At 41.5% G+C, this 17,253-nt stretch overlaps 1 protein-coding gene across 1 annotated transcript in view; it reads left to right on the top strand.

Moving 5' to 3' along the window:
* plxna4 (plexin A4) overlaps positions 1 to 17,253 on the top strand; it is a 236,484-nt gene that overhangs the window by 168,726 nt on the left and 50,505 nt on the right. The window contains exons 8-13 of the mRNA XM_078242869.1: positions 1,242 to 1,341; positions 1,578 to 1,692; positions 9,014 to 9,214; positions 10,074 to 10,170; positions 11,756 to 11,946; positions 16,037 to 16,188. Coding sequence (XP_078098995.1) covers positions 1,242 to 1,341; positions 1,578 to 1,692; positions 9,014 to 9,214; positions 10,074 to 10,170; positions 11,756 to 11,946; positions 16,037 to 16,188 — 856 coding nt within the window. The remainder of the gene's footprint in view (positions 1 to 1,241; positions 1,342 to 1,577; positions 1,693 to 9,013; positions 9,215 to 10,073; positions 10,171 to 11,755; positions 11,947 to 16,036; positions 16,189 to 17,253) is intronic.

The raw sequence follows: 17,253 nt of genomic DNA, 5'->3' as shown, positions 1-17,253 counted from the left end.
GAGCTTCACACACACTTACACTGCCATGAACAAACACACAACACCACTGCAATAAAGTAATCCTCAGATAGACAGCACACATGTCCATATGTCAGGCTGACAGGGTGCCTGAGGGTGCTTTGGGGAATTACAAACATTTGTTTAATGTTTGCAATGTCAACCACATGTAAAGCTGGTGATGCTGCAGTCATACAAACGTAGATGTTTAAATATGTACTAAGCTTGGTTGGAAAAGGGAAAAGAAAGGAGAGAGATAGATGGAATGAAGATAGAGGGAGGGATAGACAGTGTTAGCAGGCTTCAAGGTAACATGTAGGTGGCCTAATTAGGACAGAGCCGTTGTCAGTGGTGCTTTACTGTGATTGATGAATGATTCCTTCTTTGTTAGAGAGATGGAGAGAGACACAGGGGAGAAGAAGGAGTCACAGTGTGTGTGGAAGAAAGTAAGGAAGGAAGTGAAAGAGACCTGTGTTTAGAGATAGAGTGGGGATGAGACAGACAGAAAGATACAGAGGTAGTGTAGAAACAGAGCAGTTAGATGTGTGGATGTGCTGGTGAATTAAACATTAACTCCTTCATTAGGGCCAAACAAAAGGACACACCAAATACAGTTGAGCTGCAAGCTCACATACACACACATACTCACACACTCACACAGATACACACACGGTTACTGTTTTATCTTCTTCCCCCTATACATAGTCAAAGACACTGTCAAAGACTTTTCCAGAGGAATATTTTCCATCCCAAGGGAAATGAGTCTGCACCAACTTTTGTAGTCTCTTGTAAGGCGGCAGGTATAGGGAGACTCAACCCAACAAAACCCTTCTACTCTCTCTCTCTTAAGATACTGCCTTTACCACTGCAACAGGCTGAGCACCTGTGGCTCAAAGCAGTAGTATTGCAGTCATCTCTTCTTCATGGGAAAATGTAATATGACCAGATACTGAAAAAGATATGTGATCAAGAGAATAAAATGATTATCTTACAAGTGTCTACACACTGCTCGTGCTGGAAAACAAGCTGTGACATGCAATTATTTACCAATATAATACTGTTCTTTTCTCCTTGTTAAATTAAAATTGTCAGTAATGGGTTTAATATATGACTTCTGAAACAAAAGAAATGATTGCTTCTAATAGTTCTTATTCTTTTTATCCTCTTTTTTTTTACCTGAATACAAAACACTCTGTCTACATCTACTTATCAAACTTTTTTTAACTATAATTTATTTTATCTAGGTGACCACCAGATCGTGCAGCTCTATCTCAAGTCCAAGGAGACAGGCCTGGCATTCGCAAATACCAGTTTTGTTTTCTACAACTGTAGCGTGCACAAGTCGTAAGTCTTTCTCTACTTATAGCTCTTTAGAGCTCTTCTCGTTAGCAGACAGCTTGTCATAATTCCCATCCCTTCACATTGATTAAAAAGAAAACCGACATTGATTTTTAAACTTTTGAAAATGATATTGTTTACATAAGTAAGTAGGCATATTGAGCTTCTGTTCTCAAGTGTATTTGCTGCTGTTCAATACTAATTCCCAACACTGTCTTCCCTCGCCTCTGCTTTTCATGCAGGTGTCTGTCATGTGTGAGTAGTCCTTACCAGTGCCACTGGTGTAAGTACAGGCATGACTGTACCCATGACCCTCGCACATGTTCCTTCCAGGAGGGCCGAGTCAAGAAGCCCGAGGTGAGTCCCAAGCCAGAGGGGGCGATTAAAGTGTTTTACTTGATTTGCTTTTTTCTTGTTTTTACATTAACTCAAATTATTCGGCCACCAAACCCCCCTGTAGATGTCGCTAGGAGAGTAAAACCCTCAATGGATGGTTGAGCTGTTGTCAGGATGCCCAAAATATCTAACAGCACCTCTACCTGTAGGTTCACAGACATTTAAACTGTAGCCCAGTAAGACAATGTCCAAGAATCTCCATAGTTTTTATTGCTGCCCAGCTCCAGCTGGCTTCTTCGTATTGGGCCAGCTAAGTAATAAAACATGGTGGAATAAATTGAGGGGTAATGTTTGGCTATGTGACACTAATATCATTCTAGTTTTCACATGTAAAAAGAGTTATGTTAAAAGGATTGAGACACCTTTCAGCTGTAGTGCTTCCATCTGGCATGAGTCTCTTGGCATGTCTCGCTCTTGACTGCACATCAAAGGGCAGTGGAATCTAATAAAACGGAGCCATTTCCTCTTGCCCATCCCTATTCCCTGTGACAGCTTAGTCTGTGTGAATTATCAATAGTATTGGCAGCCAATTCAATTCCCGTCGAAGCAGAGCCCACCGTAATTAGGCTGCTCTGCTGCAGAGGACAAGCCACTCACTGGATGGGGTACATTCAGCGAATGCCCTTAACCCGCCCACACCCTGTTCTGTGAGAGTAGTCTCAATCTGATTTAGAGTCACTTCCACAGTAGCAGCCTTCAGAACAGAGCAAGGAGGTAAAGGAAAGTTTGGGTATGTGCCACATGTATGTGGGCAACCTCTGGTGTGAACCTGTGGGTACAATATGTCTGTGTATCAGTGTGCTTTAATATATTTTTATGTGTGTTTGTGTGTTTATCTGAATAACGTTTGTGCCTGCCAATACCCTGCCAAATCACGGTAGTTTTCAGGGGGAGGCTTTTACAGGGAGTTAGTGGCCTGTTAATGCTAGCCTGAGGTGAGCTATGATGAAGATCACTAGAGCTAATGTCTGGGTTGGCAGACGCTGCACGACAGGCAGGGACAAGCTTAGCCAGATTGCCTCCATTGATGAGCAGTCTGCTCTCAATTGTGTTATTCCACCCATGTTTGCCCCGAGCCATTCAACCTGCGTAGACGTTATTATTTTCTTTTTCCCCAGTTTCCATTATCCTTTTGAACCTTCTGCTTAGTCAGGCCCAATCCTGAGTCTTTGCAGGTTTACTTTTCCAATTAACTCATGGGCTGGTGGTCAATATTGACTGAGGATAATAATGTCTGAATCCACTCCTATTGTGTTACTAACTAAAAGAAAACCATAAATAAAGCGACGGGGATTTGGTATTAGCACATTAATGACATCCTTTTTTTGATGTGTTGTTTCAGAAAAAGCAGGTGTTTTGCAGGCTTAATGACTTTTAATTTGCTTTTAATTAACCCTCAAATCCAAGGTCATGTTTTGAATTAATGATTTAGACACACACACATACACGCTTAAGAACATGCAGGCACAATCCATTATCCATAGAATCATTCCCAAATGTCATGATAGGCAACAAGTCAACTTTGCTCTGTGAAATGGGTTGGGCCCTTTCTGCTGCAGATAACTTTTTGTGCACTATTACAATTACGGGATTTCAGGCAGGGATCTGAATAATCCCTTAACACTATGCTAATGATCAAGGCCATGTAAATCTCCCTACTGGTTGAGCTTGTTGTTAGTATGCATGGCAGGACAGAGTTAAAGCCAGGCCTGGGTGTGCAGTGGGTGCCTTTTTATTCATGCCAGCAACGATATGGGCACACAGATCAGACATTTGCCTGTTGGCACATTAACCAAGGCCACGTCCCTGTTTGCCCTCCACACATCTCAAGGACTTTGCTGTCCTGATGAGTCTCACTCACTGACAAAGAACACGCATGCAGCTTCACATGCATGGAATAAATAGCCAAATGTTATTTCTGACCACTACTGTGTGTATTTATTATATGAATAGGCTGTGCTTTTTTATCCAAAGCCCAGGTTTTGTTATCTGCATATTTATCACTCATTCTAACTGCGTCCCCCATCCCAAGTGCAAACATAGCCTCACCTAAAGCAACTGAAATTAAGTAAACCTCAGGTGCTCTTAAAACCACAGGACATTTCCCTTTCTTCTTCTTCTGTCTACAAATCAGCATTATTATAACCTGAGCTTTTGCCAAGCTTTTCCTTATTATATTGATCTTGTAAGGATATGCAAAACACACCAAATATTGATGTTACTGAATATATATCACTACCTCTTAGCACATCCATGCATTAGCTACTTCTTTTCTGTGCTGTGGTGATCAGTGCTTGGGAGTTTGTTAACCAGGAACGTATTGATCAAGGGATCAAAATAATTTTATTAAAGAAGCCAACAGCCAGCAGTAATAGCTGTTAGTTGCCAATATGAGACAAGAAAGGTAGAGAGAGATGCTTTCTTTCAATTCATAAACAAATCAATGGCATAAACTCTGTTTAACTCTGACTGCTGAAGAGCCAGTTGAGTATGTGCAGAGTAAAGACAAAAGGGATATGTCGAAACTGAGAATGAAAGCAAATGAAACCGCATAGGGATCTAAAAACATGAGCAGTAAAATGATTATTAAATGAACCTCTATGTTAGTTAAACTTATTTGATGAAAAAACAAAGGCTAACTTATTACTGTTCTTACCGTGGTTGTATGTGAAACCAGTATAGCGGGATTATTACCGACATTTTAGGTGCACTAACTTTTGTTTTTACTTTGAAAAAAAGTTATTTACATACTGGTTATCTGGCTGAACTGTTTGTTTACAATCCGCAAGAGCTTCTAAAGACTTTGTTGCCCAGTCAGACTTAATTGTTGCAATGTCGCCTGTTTCTCAGACCTCAGCAATTAGTTTAGTGAACCGAATGTTATCATAACCAATAGAAATGGTAGGCAAAACTGTTAAAGAAAAACCCAAGTTATATTGAATTGTAATATTCCTTTAAGAGCAAGGACAGAGATGCAGGGAGAGAAGCGGGATAGGTATTTGGGGGGAAATGTTAAGGTGAGGACTGGACAGCGGGTTAGAAACAAGGTGAAGATCAGCAGGGAAGGAGGGAAAATGAACAGAGAGCGGGAGCGTGTCTTTGCCCTAGGCTCTGTAGGAGATAACCACTACGTAGGTGTGTGTGTGTGTGTGTGTGTGTGTGTGTGTGTGTGTGTGTGTGTGTGTGTGTGTGTGTGTGTGTGTGTGTGTGTGTGTGTGTATGTGTGTTCGTGCATGCGCGTGTAGTGTATGAAAACTGAAGATCCTCTTCATCTTCACACCTTACACTGCTATAATTATAGGTATCTCTCTTTTGCTCTCACCCACCCTCCTCCCTTGCTTCCAGCTATGCCAAGGGCTTTTACATTCACAGTTCCCACTACGCTGCCTACTCTCTGTAACTCTCCCCCTCTCCACCCGTCACACCTCCTACCAGCCTCTAATTATCAGATCTAAGTAGGTTCCCAAGAAAAAAAGAAGTCAGGAAAGAGAGGGGGAGAGAGAATCACTGAGAGGGAGTTGATAAGCAAAATGAGAAGGGTCAGTGAGCTAGATAGGACAAACAATATGACCTGGGTTTAGAGGGAGCTACATGAAGGAGGGATAAAGCATGAGCATGACAGAAACAGTGATGAGGTCATGTCAGAGAAAACAATGAGTCAGTGATGGAGAGAGGAAGAATGAAGGATAATAATATAGATCAAAAAGAGAAGTGCCAACTTGGTTTTCAGAAGTCAATGCTTATTATTTGGTTATGAGGAGTCATGATATTGACAGGTACTTCTCTTTCTAGTGCGTCGCTCTGCACCCAAGTAGCAGTGCTTCGGCTGTGCTTCGCCCCAATATAGTCCCAAGTCAATATCTGTCTAGGAAATCATCTATTCTTAATCTGCATTGCTATTTGTACTCGTTGTGAATATGCAGGCCACAAGAAGTAATTAGGTTTTGTTTTTGTTGTTGTTGGGTCACTTTTACTCACGACAACAGAGGACCGGCAACAGAGGATTCCATTCACTACGCTAAGCTAAGTTAGCGGCTGTGCTGTCGGACTAAGACAATGCATGCATTGAGACAAAAATGCGTTTGCCCACCTATATAAATATAGAGGAGACGGTGAATAACCCTATTTCCACAAACAGTGGCGTATTCCTTTAAGAGGCAACAGCGAGCAGTACTGCCAACACCACCAGCATCAGTGGCCAACTACGATATACACGCGCTTGTCCAAACCACTGAAAGCCTCAGGGACTGCTGGCAACGATCACAGTGTGTTAGATTGGTGTGTCCGAGTGTGTATGTATACATACAAACAGAAAAACCATAGCTAAGTAGGAGAGAAAACACACCATGCCAACAGCGTGCACACACACTTGTTATTGAAGCACATAAGGCAGCTGTTTTGTGCTTTCATGATTGGCGGTTTCTGCTGTCACAAAACTTGAAAGGGAGAGTGAATTAAGATTTTACTGATTTTGTGCATTCTCTGTGTTAGTGGGGAAAGCCTGCTTCACAATTACTGTATCTGTATGTGTGAAATAAGGTGTTTGTGTGTCACTAAGATTATCTACATGAGACTACCATAAGGATGGGTATTCGGAGCGTAGCTGTAAAATCACTCTGATGTCAGTAGAAGGTGCTAATGAAATGGTGAATGAATGTGTGTGTGTGTGTGTGTGTGTGTGTGTGTGTGTGTGTGTGTGTGTGTGTGTGTGTGTGTGTGTGTGTGTGTGTGTGTGTGTGTGTGTGTGTGTGTGGTGTGGTGTGTGTGTGGTGTGTGTATACTCAGCAGCTGTTGGAATTTGCTTTCAAGTTTTCCATCTACATGACATGTTGTCATAAAGGCAGATGATGCAAGAGATGCTGTCTGGCTGTGACTTGTGGCATTTATCTTCTACCGTAATAGGATTCCAAGGCTTTATTCTTTGAATGTGTGTGTGTGTGTGTGTGTGTGTGTGTGTGTGTGTGTGTGTGTGTGTGTGTGTGCAACCGCACATGTCAGTGTGTGTTAACCTTAAATCTGCTTGCATGTACTGTATAAGAAAGTGTAGTTTTAGTGTGAGTTTTTGGGTTTAGTTTAGTTACATTATTGCATTTTAGCTGTGATGCTCTCACGCTCTCTCTCTCACTCTCTCTCTCGCTCTCTATCTCTCTCTCTGTATGTGTGTGTGCACAATCCTATCACCATATGCCACTATCAGTGTAGATCTGTGTCTTCAAGATTCAGCTTAAGTCACGTTGTTAAGTCATACTCCAGTGCTTTCCATGCCTTCACTTCCACAAACCAGATCAAAATTATTGTCCCTATTGTTCAAGTGTATTAACTGGAAGAGATGTGATTAAAAATCGATTGCATCTCTCTTTGCTCTCCCACTCGTTTTCATACTCCAAATATGACCCTTTGTTCTTAGGAAAATGAGATTTGGAAGAGCAAACACAAATGCACCACCTCTTCCTTCCTCTCCACCACTGAACTCACTCACCATGTTTGTCATTTATCTATAATGACTTGGTGAATAGTGTCATAGCATTTCCCTCTCTCTCCAAGCAGCAATCTAGTCAGTCACTCAGCCTAACCCAATCAAGTGGCTTTTAATAAACTTCAAACAAGTGTTATCACCCAGTTCAACATGCGCTATGCTTCACTCCCCCCCAGCTCCATCCATGCAGGGGGCTCACCTTATCTGCTTTCCTTCTTTTCACCCTCTTTCCTCCTGCCTCTTTGACATGCTAAAGCTGCTCCTGTCGCACATGCTTTATGGTGTTTTTTTGCCTCTTTCAGTCACTCTGTTCTTTTGTTGTTCCTCGCTCTCATTTTTGCCTATTTTGCTCTCTCTCTCTAACCACTGCTCTTTAGCGAAAAAAATAAATGAAACAGTTTCCATTTTACTATCTTTACCCTCCTTTACCTCCCTCCTCACCTTTCACTTCTGCTTGTCAGTCACTTTCCTGTTCTTGCCACTGCCTTTTTTTCATTTGTTCTCTCTGTCCTCCTCTGTTCATCTTTTTTTTTCTCTTCTCTGTCCATCTCTTCCCCTCTCCTCACATGTCCTCTTTCCTTTCCTGTTCATCTTTCAGGCAAGTCATAGGTGCTCTATATTTAGCCAGCTGCTCACACCTGAATTGATTGGCTGTTAATTTTAGATAATCAATTGCTAAGTGACTCATCTCCCTCTCTCTCTCTCTCTCTCTCTCTCTCTCTCTCTCTCTCTCTCTCTCTCTCTCTCTCTCTCTCTCTCTCTGTGATCCATTCTTGCCTAATTACTGCCAGGCAAAAATCAACCTGATTTTGATCCATCAGTGAAAACAGGAACACAAAAACCAAACATACAAATACAAACTGAAAGCTCATATCATTTCTGTATAACTGCCTGTTTCATTGTCTCATTAATGCTTCCCTCTTGTGGATAATGACAATGGAGTACCTGTTGAGCCAGCCCTTCACTCACAGTGAATGTGAGCAGGTCCTAGGACCGTCCAACCAGGAGACTCAGCTGATCTCCACCCAACAGAAACTATCATAAATAAAAGCACTAAAACACTGAAAACAGCACAGGCTGAAGTGGATAGTCCATTCAATTAAACTAATGTTGGTGAAGTATTGGTGATCTGGTACTTGATAATAATGAGATACATGATGAGTGTGTGGATGGCTCCATGATTTTACAATACACTGTATGTCAGTCATGTTGTAGTTATATTCCTGGTGCAACCATGCTCCAAATACATTCAAAATGTTGATTTTCATATTAATATCAAAAATAAATGGGAAACATACATACAGTTAAATTACATTAAAAGACAGGTCTTTCCTGTATTGTATCACTAACAATATAATAAAGCTGTCTTCAAACTAGTCAAGAGAAGGGCATGTATTTGTAAGTCGTCCAACATTTCAGCACACACAGAGGTAATTTTAAATCTGCGTTCCTGCATCTTTTGAGTTTTCTATACTGTGATGCCAAAATTGGTGGTTGATGGAGCAGCATGTGCACAGATTTCAAATTATGTGCATATGAATTATAACATACATAGGGGCCAGATTTACATTTGTGACAGTGGAACTTAAATTAAGGTTGTTCTCTTGCTAACATTTATACTTTCTTTAGTTCAAATCCATAAACAAGAGTTGTGTACTTAACTGTGTTCCTCAGGTGACGGGCAAATTGCACTTCTAATAACAAAGTGACATTGCAGGATCTTTTCAAGAACATTAATTGTAATTACCTCATGAGATGGCCCGTAGTAACACGCTTTCCCACCTTGTCTTTTTGTCTCTCTTCTAGGGGTGTCCCCAGTTGCTGCCTGCAGATAGGATCCTGGTGCCAGTCAATGTGGTAAAGCCCATCACCCTACCGGCAAAGAACCTCCCCCAGCCCCAGTCTGGACAGAGGGGGTATGAGTGTCTGCTGACCATCCAGGGAAACGAGCACAGAGTTCCTGCCCTGCGCTTTAACAGCTCCTCAGTGCAGTGTCAAAACACATCGGTGAGGATTAGTGTGTGCATGTGTGTGTGTGTATTTTACTTGCCAGCTTCTCTGGGATGTCATCATTGACCACCATCCACCAACACACCAACACAATCTCTATAAAAACGCCCCATTTATATAAAGTGTTCCTATAAAAGTGATAATATCTTTTCAATCTCTCTTGCACACACATACAGCCACATGCATACACACTGATTTCAGCTAAGGGTTTCTCCTCTTCTAGCCAGACAGTGGGTCAATGAGAAAAGAGTCTGACTTTGTCTCTCCTGCACAGCCATCCCTGCGATCATGCTCCATTCACTGACTGAATAATGCATTGACAGCAATGAAAGACTAGCATGAAAAAGGCTTTATGCTGGTCTTGATGCTAATCGTCTGTTGATACAATAACATATCATCTTCCTGTCTATCTTCATCACTCTGGGTGTGTGTTAGTGCCTGTGTGTAGAGATGTCTGCCTGATTTGTGTGTTTAATCACAGCACAATCCAAATATTGTACTTTGATTGAGCAGTGAAGGAGGGAAACTGTAATTTAGCGGAAAATGATGATTCTAGCACCAACCCTCAATGCTGCTCGTGTTACAGAACCGAATGAAACATAATCTCGTCTGTAAAAAGCTCTGTGGTGTGTATACTGTGTGTTTGTGGATTCATAGTGTGAGTTCATGTGTGTATTCACTGTGTCTACAGCCACCTGTTGATGATGCATTTTGCATTCAAAGGAGTATTGTTATACTAGAGCCTTTTGGACTTGGAGATAATAGACAGTTTAAAGTAACTCAACAGCTTCTCTCTCTCTCTCATACTCTCTTCCCCATTTCTCCCTATTTTCCTCTCTGGTTGCCATGTTGACAGTATTTCTATGATGGGATGGAGATGAGCAGTCTTCCCGTGGAGCTGACTGTAATCTGGAATGGAGATTTCAGCATTGACAACCCCGCCTACAACAAAGGTGAGCATGCACAGAGGCACGTGCTTGCACATACTAAAACGCTTGCACATATGCACGCACGCACGCACGTACACACACACACACACACACACACACACACACACACACACACACACACACACATACATATATAGTTGACATAGTCTCTAACTCTTCAGCTCTTTCCATAGTTATCACAGTATCATAAGAAACCACAAACACACACACTTAGACACACTTATACACACACATAGACACAAACACACAGTAAATCTGCTGCTTCCCCATTGTTGCCCTTGGAGCCGGTCTCTATGACAACAAGCGGGCAGCATCCATCCCCTGATATTGCGGTGTAGAGTGGTTAACTTTAACACATCCTCTCTTACGCTTTCCTTGTGTAGGTCTCTTTCCCCTCCAGTCTCTCTCCATTTATCTGTCTGTCTCTCCTGCACTTCACTGTTGTATGTGTGTCTGCCTGTCTGTCTGTCTGTCTGTCTTTTCCTTACTCTCTAAATTCCATTTTCTTGCCTCCTCATAAACATTATTTCTTTTCAGCTGTCTATTTGCTCTGTCAACACCTCTCTGTCTGCTCCCTCTTTCATTTTTTCACTTTTCACAAATTCAATGTGCTTTAAATTATTATTCCAGGCTGGATTCCAGTGAGCAGGTAGCATTTAATATATATTGCTGCCTCTTATTTTTTTCTGTCCAACTCTCCATCTACTCACGGTATATGTGGAATGACAGCTCTGTGCTGAATTTTTAAGCTTTCAGCTGCTGAGCTTGATTCAGTTTGGCCACTGGCGATCCACAACTATGAGTGATTCATGCTGGGGTAGGGAAACAGCAGCATGCTGGGGGTTGTAGTTCTGTGACAGGAAAACAACACATTTTAACCTAAGGCAGTGGAGGAAGACATAAGAAACCTATTGACACTGCTGTAAGGCAAAGTTTGTACAGTATTTGTGTGTTTGTGGATGTGTGTCTGAGTCAAATACAAAACATATCCTTGAGCATAAGTGTAAAATGAAAGAAGCAACGATAGAAGGGGAAAGAGAGGAACTTGCTTGAACTGGAGAGTATTTCTCTACCATCTTCCAACCTTTGTTCTCCTGTGGAGGAAGCTGCTCTGAGGGGATTGTTTGATGGACAGATCACACATGCATCTAATGGCAATTAAAAAGAAAATGGCTGGCCCGTTGCCATGGAGATATGTTAAATGTGTGGTGAATGAGCAGAGGCGAGAGGCAGCAGTGTAGGAAACTCAAAGAGAGAGAGAGGGAGTATATAGAGATAATGATAGATGGAGAAATAATGAGACAAAGATATCAACGAATGTTGCTCTCAAAATGTTCAGTTTGTTCGCATATTCAAACAGCAGCTGACAGACATTAAGAGATTTGGGTAAACAACTCAAATTTGAGTTGTGTGTTTTGAAGTTTGTCCGTCATTTAAGAGGCTTTTGCACAAAATGTGCATGCATTTGCTGTTCTGTAATCATTTGTACAAATGTTATTCACTTAAGTTCTGAACTCTTTCTCCCTCTGTGGTTTCCTTCTTCCCCCTTTGTTTCTTTTTCCCTTGTCTCTTTCCTTCCTACGCACAGTCCATCTGTACAAGTGCGACGCCCAGCGTGGAAGCTGTGGTTTGTGTCTGAAGGCAGACCCGCTCTTTGGATGTGTTTGGTGTAAAGGAGAGAACCGCTGCACCCTCAAACAACACTGCCCCCACCCAGAGAACCAGTGGCTGGAGCACAACGGCATTAACAGCAAGTGCACCCACCCACGGATCACACAGGTGGGACACACACCAGGGCACAGATGTATTAGCGTCCACATATGTCCAGTATATACTTTGCACATAAGAATTTGCATTGGCCAAGCATTGCCAACATTGTGTTTAACTCAAAGGCTATACATGCACACACAAATAATTACAGTGCACTGATAGGAGCATACATATACTCATCACCACCGTGACAGCATGGCAGTTAATCATTTCAACATAATGACAGAGGCTGTGAGTCACCATAAGCTATTCAGCCTGACAGCATTTGTGAGGAACAATATCTTTTTTAATCTTTTTACAGTTACATATCTCTCGTCTAAAGTTTATACCATAATGATATACTAGAATCACAGTTACAGCAATCATTTAAATAGGCCATTATAGATGTCTTTCCTTTAAAACTGTAAGTGGGACAGTGCTTATTTGTGACATAGTTTACTCCCATCTTACTTTCAATGTAAACATACAAACACTAGGATAGTCCATGTAAGACCTAGACAGAGCTAGAAAAAGACAAATCATCGTCATTCTTGCTAGTTATCAATCAACTCTGCACAGATGGTCACACAAACCCCCACTTAACCCATCATGCTCCTGAAAACCACATACGCCGTGAGAGGCAAATGGTTCTGACCTGTGAAAGACATAAAAGGGGCAATAGGAGAAGGCATAAGGGTCAGTGAGATGGAGGATAAGAGGATGCAAAGGAAAGATGGATGGAAAGATTCCCAGATGAAAAGAGAGGAGGATAGATTGGGGTTTACATGAAAGAGGGGGGGGTGACGGATGGGTAGACTGAGCCAGAATAGAGTCATGTGAGGCTGAAGGGGTGGAAGAAGACCCCTATGCCCTCCCCATATCCCCATGATGGATATGAAGATCCTCTCTGCATCCTTTTCACAAGGACGAGAGTTAGGAGCAGATGGTGACTGACAAGAGATGAAGCAAAGCGGGGATAAAAACAACAGAGAGGGGAATCCTTTTTGGTGTCCTGTGGAGTGATGGGTTTGGACGGAGAGAGGAAGAGGGATACCGAAATGGAAGGATAATCCCTTCTCCGCTGTTCAGTCTCCTCTCTGTATATCATCCTATATAGACCAGAATACAGATAAGTGGCTGACCTTGATGGAGATTCACTGAAAGCAGCACCATAAATCCCATTGTTTCTTGTAATCTTGAATCTCCACAGATCATGCTAACCTGATGGGTTTCAGCAGAATTTTCAAATGTTTTCTAAATAAATGTGGATAGTCTGACAGGGGAAGATAGACACAGGAGAGAACATTCTGGAATCTCTGGACAATGAGGACATAGGCAGCTCCAAAACGGGGAACTGAACTACCTTCTCTTCTATTCATTGATACCTAAACCATTGTGATTATTTTTATCCCGACAAAATCAAATCAACTCTTGAAGAAGGTGATGAGAAGATGGTGGCCCTTGTTGCCCTTATTAAAGATTCTGAATCAGTAAGGTGCACTCTATCATTCTTTCACTCCACTGTTTGTCTTCCCCCCGAGCAGTGGATTCATTCCTGGAGATGGGCCCTATATTTCTCCTTACATCCCTGAGGCTGCAGTAGGGACATATTGCAGCCTTCTCACGTCCACCATAAAAACTGTCACTGGGTGAGGAGTGAGGACTTTTCCAAGACGACCGGGGCTCTAATGCATTCTAATACGCTTCATTATAATGACATCTCCCATCAACAATATGAGAGGGAGAGACTCACATAGAAAGATGGAAAGAGAAAGGGAGAGATAGAGAGAGAAGTGATTAAGTGTTTGCCTCTACCCAACCGTCAATTATCTTGTCAAAGTCACAAATCTAATCAACGCCTCATTGCGTCTCTCCCTCTCTTTTTCATTCTGTTGCTTCTTTCTTCTCCTAAACTATTTCTCTTTAACTCTTTGTCCCTCTCCATCCTCCATATTTGCTAATAAATGGAGAGCCACGATGCAATGTGTGCAATCTTTTTAATTGCATGTAATGTCGCCCCGTTCCCAGAGGGGTCTTTTTTCAGTAAGATATGAACAGGGAGCCTTATTAATCAGAGACATTGAACCATACTATAACGATATCTCCCACATAGCAGCCACAGGACTTGTGTTGTGCGTGACCTGGCTTGAGCTCGCCTCTGTCATTCAAATGGCTAGTTCCTTTCAAGCCCAGCTAGTTCAGTTTGTTTTAGTTCACTTCTTTGAAAAAAAAAATTAAATAAGGGTATTAACATAAGGATTATCATTTCACAGCAAGCAAGAGCTTCAACCATAAAATAAAGCCACACACAAACACACTCACTTAGTACTCTACCTGTGAACATCGCAGGGGGTCACGCTGTCAACTATAAACCGAGCAGAGAAACAATGGCAGTCTCAGCCTGAGTGAAAATCCTTAGGATCGCTATTTTTCAGGGGGATGGTGACACAGCACCATTAAAGGTGGGCCCCATCTATTTGACAGAGACAGATAGAAACAGACTATTCTGTGTCCATCTCTAACATCCATCCATCTGGGCCGGACTGATAATGTGTGCGCACGCACACACACACACACACACACACACACACACACACACACACACACACACGCTGGCCAAAAAGTAATTGTGTGAGTAAAGTGTTGATGGATGTTGGAACCGCCTCATCAACAATGAGAGATGTTACTGATAAATCAAAAGGACACTGTGATTACTTCAAAGATGTCACCCAATGCCAAGTTTTAAGTTAATCTTGTATAATATATTGTCGTGGTTTTCAGTGAATACAGGATTGAGAAATGACAATCTCTTGACCCTAAGTCTTGACCCGTTAGCTGTCACTGGAGCTGTTATTTCATCATCTATTTTCTCTTTTCTGCAGCGTCTCTCCCATCCCCTCACCCTTCAGCAAAGTCATGTTTTTCTTCTGAGCATTACATAATGTGGGAACAAAAAGCACTTATCCCCAAAGGATTTTAAATATGAAACTTAAATGTATCAATATCATTCTTCACCTGTTTGTCCTTCTACACCTGAGTGGTCTACTGTATATTGCTTTTGCAGACAGCCTTTGACAATACAGTAGTTTCACAGGAACCAAAACACTAAGAAGTAGGAACGTTGTATTCTGATTGGCTGACACTCTATCTCACACCATTTGGAAAGTTAGGATGTTGACTGCAATATTCTTAAAAGGGAGTTCATTATCAGACGCCAGTTAAAATTCATGTTAACATTAACATTCATCATTCCTACTTAGCCACTATTCGTAGAAGCTCTTTTCATGATTACACTACACTACTTTATAACTCTCCTAATTGCTTGATACACTAATTTCAGATAAATTGCAAATACAGTTGTAATTTAAAATATTGGCCTACAAAGCTGTGTACAGTATGGGCAAGGGGTTGAGAAACATACTGCACCTAATGGAGATATCAAATTGGAGAGACAAATTATTTTAATAACTTAAAATAGCTTTTTAATGTTTGGCAAAGAAATTTGAGTCTAGGACGTACGTATATGGCACAACAGAGTATTGCTATAATTTGCCATGTCAAAAAGCAGTTATCAATTTTCTTGACACACATTTGAGTTTTTGAGTATAGAAAAAAAAACTTTATTTAGATTTTACAAAATGAAGTGGAGAAACCGGAGACAGAGAGGGAAACAAATCCAGTGGCGTCATTTTTATCATACCTTTACTTTTATTACATTTACTCATCTACAGTTTCTCCATCTAATATTTTACTTTAATAACTGTGAGTGTCCCTACATGGCCCGTATCTTAATGGATGTATTAGCTCTTAGCTCATTAGCTCATCTTAGACTGAACTGTTACTGGAGCATGTGAAGGCATCTTGCAGGTTAGAGCTGCCATTCTACCGACGTCACACAGTCAACACCTGCCTGCAATTACATCTTACCGTCAAAGCTGCCGCTAGAAACAACCTAACTCAAATCTTACGGACAACAACTTTAAATTAAACAGTCTCTCATCATCTTCTGTCACACATGCTTTCAGCAAAATTCTTTGTGCAATGAACTAATGTTTGTTGTTTGTGAAAACAAACAAAACCACATCTCCAAAATCGTTGATCTAGATTTAAATTTCAACAGATCACACCTTTGCGGGGTCCCAGGGAGGGAGGCACGCTCGTGACTATTCGTGGTGAGAACTTGGGACTGGACTTCAGAGAGATTCAGGATAACGTGAAGGTGGCCGAAGTGGATTGCACCCCCATACTTGAGGGCTACATTCCTGCTGAACAGTAAGTCACATTTTACATTGATGACTGAATATAGAACACTGGCAGCACTATGTAATAAATAGCACATCCTCACCTAGTCTTAATTTATGTTCCTGCAGAGCAGTAAGTCTCATTTTAGGCAGCAGCCAGTTGAAAGCAGCTATTAATAGCACATATACTCATAATTACAGGTTGTAATGAGCTTTGCTGTACAGTAATTCACAATTTTGTTGACTAAAATGTACATAATATCTATGAATAAGGTATTTTCCAGCTGCACTGGAACCATAGGGAGAAGTCAAACTATATTTTGTAACAGCAGCAAAGCTGAATCCTGAATTCAGCATAGTATTTCTACTCTCCCTTTACTTGCCATAATCCCACTGAAAGCACTTTGACCACAACTAAACACCTCATGCCCTACAGGGAACAAGACACTTGAGTCACACACAACACTATGTTACCTGTGTTACCCACACAACAGAGCCATAACAAGTTGGCCTGACCAACTGATCATGAGTCAGAGTGCTCACCTCAGGGTGTTTGTGTGCATGTGTGTCTGTGTGTCTGTGTGTAAGGCAGCAAGGAAGAAGGTGAGTGAGTAACAGAGGGAGGCTATGACATGAATGGTAAACTAATGCTAAAATAGCCTAATTCCTAGACCAAAACAAATTGGAGTTTGATTTAACTTCAAGTCACAGCGACACATACAGAGTACAAGACACATGTATGTGTACTGCTGTGGGCCACAGAGAACAACTCTGGCCTCCATATTTCATAGCAGCACAGCACATACACACACAAACACACACACACACACACACACACACACACACACACACACACACACACACACAGAGACACACACAAACACACACACACACACACAGTCCCATAATCTTTTTTGGAAAGTTCAGGAAGTTACATTTAGTTGACATTTGAGTTTAATCCAGCTTTGGTTCCTTACAGGTACCGTCTGTCAAATTATTTTAAAGTAGTTTAAAGTTGGCTTATCAACAGACCCAGGGCTTCTTCTACTAAGAAAGTAAGTTGTGTGCCAGCACTTTCTAAGCAAATGCTGACCCA

Source organism: Sander vitreus, chromosome 23, assembly GCF_031162955.1.
Source record: "Sander vitreus isolate 19-12246 chromosome 23, sanVit1, whole genome shotgun sequence".
NCBI classification, from domain to species: domain Eukaryota; kingdom Metazoa; phylum Chordata; class Actinopteri; order Perciformes; family Percidae; genus Sander; species Sander vitreus.
Note: the sequence above shows the minus strand (reverse complement) of the source record. Positions and strands in the feature narration are given on the sequence as shown.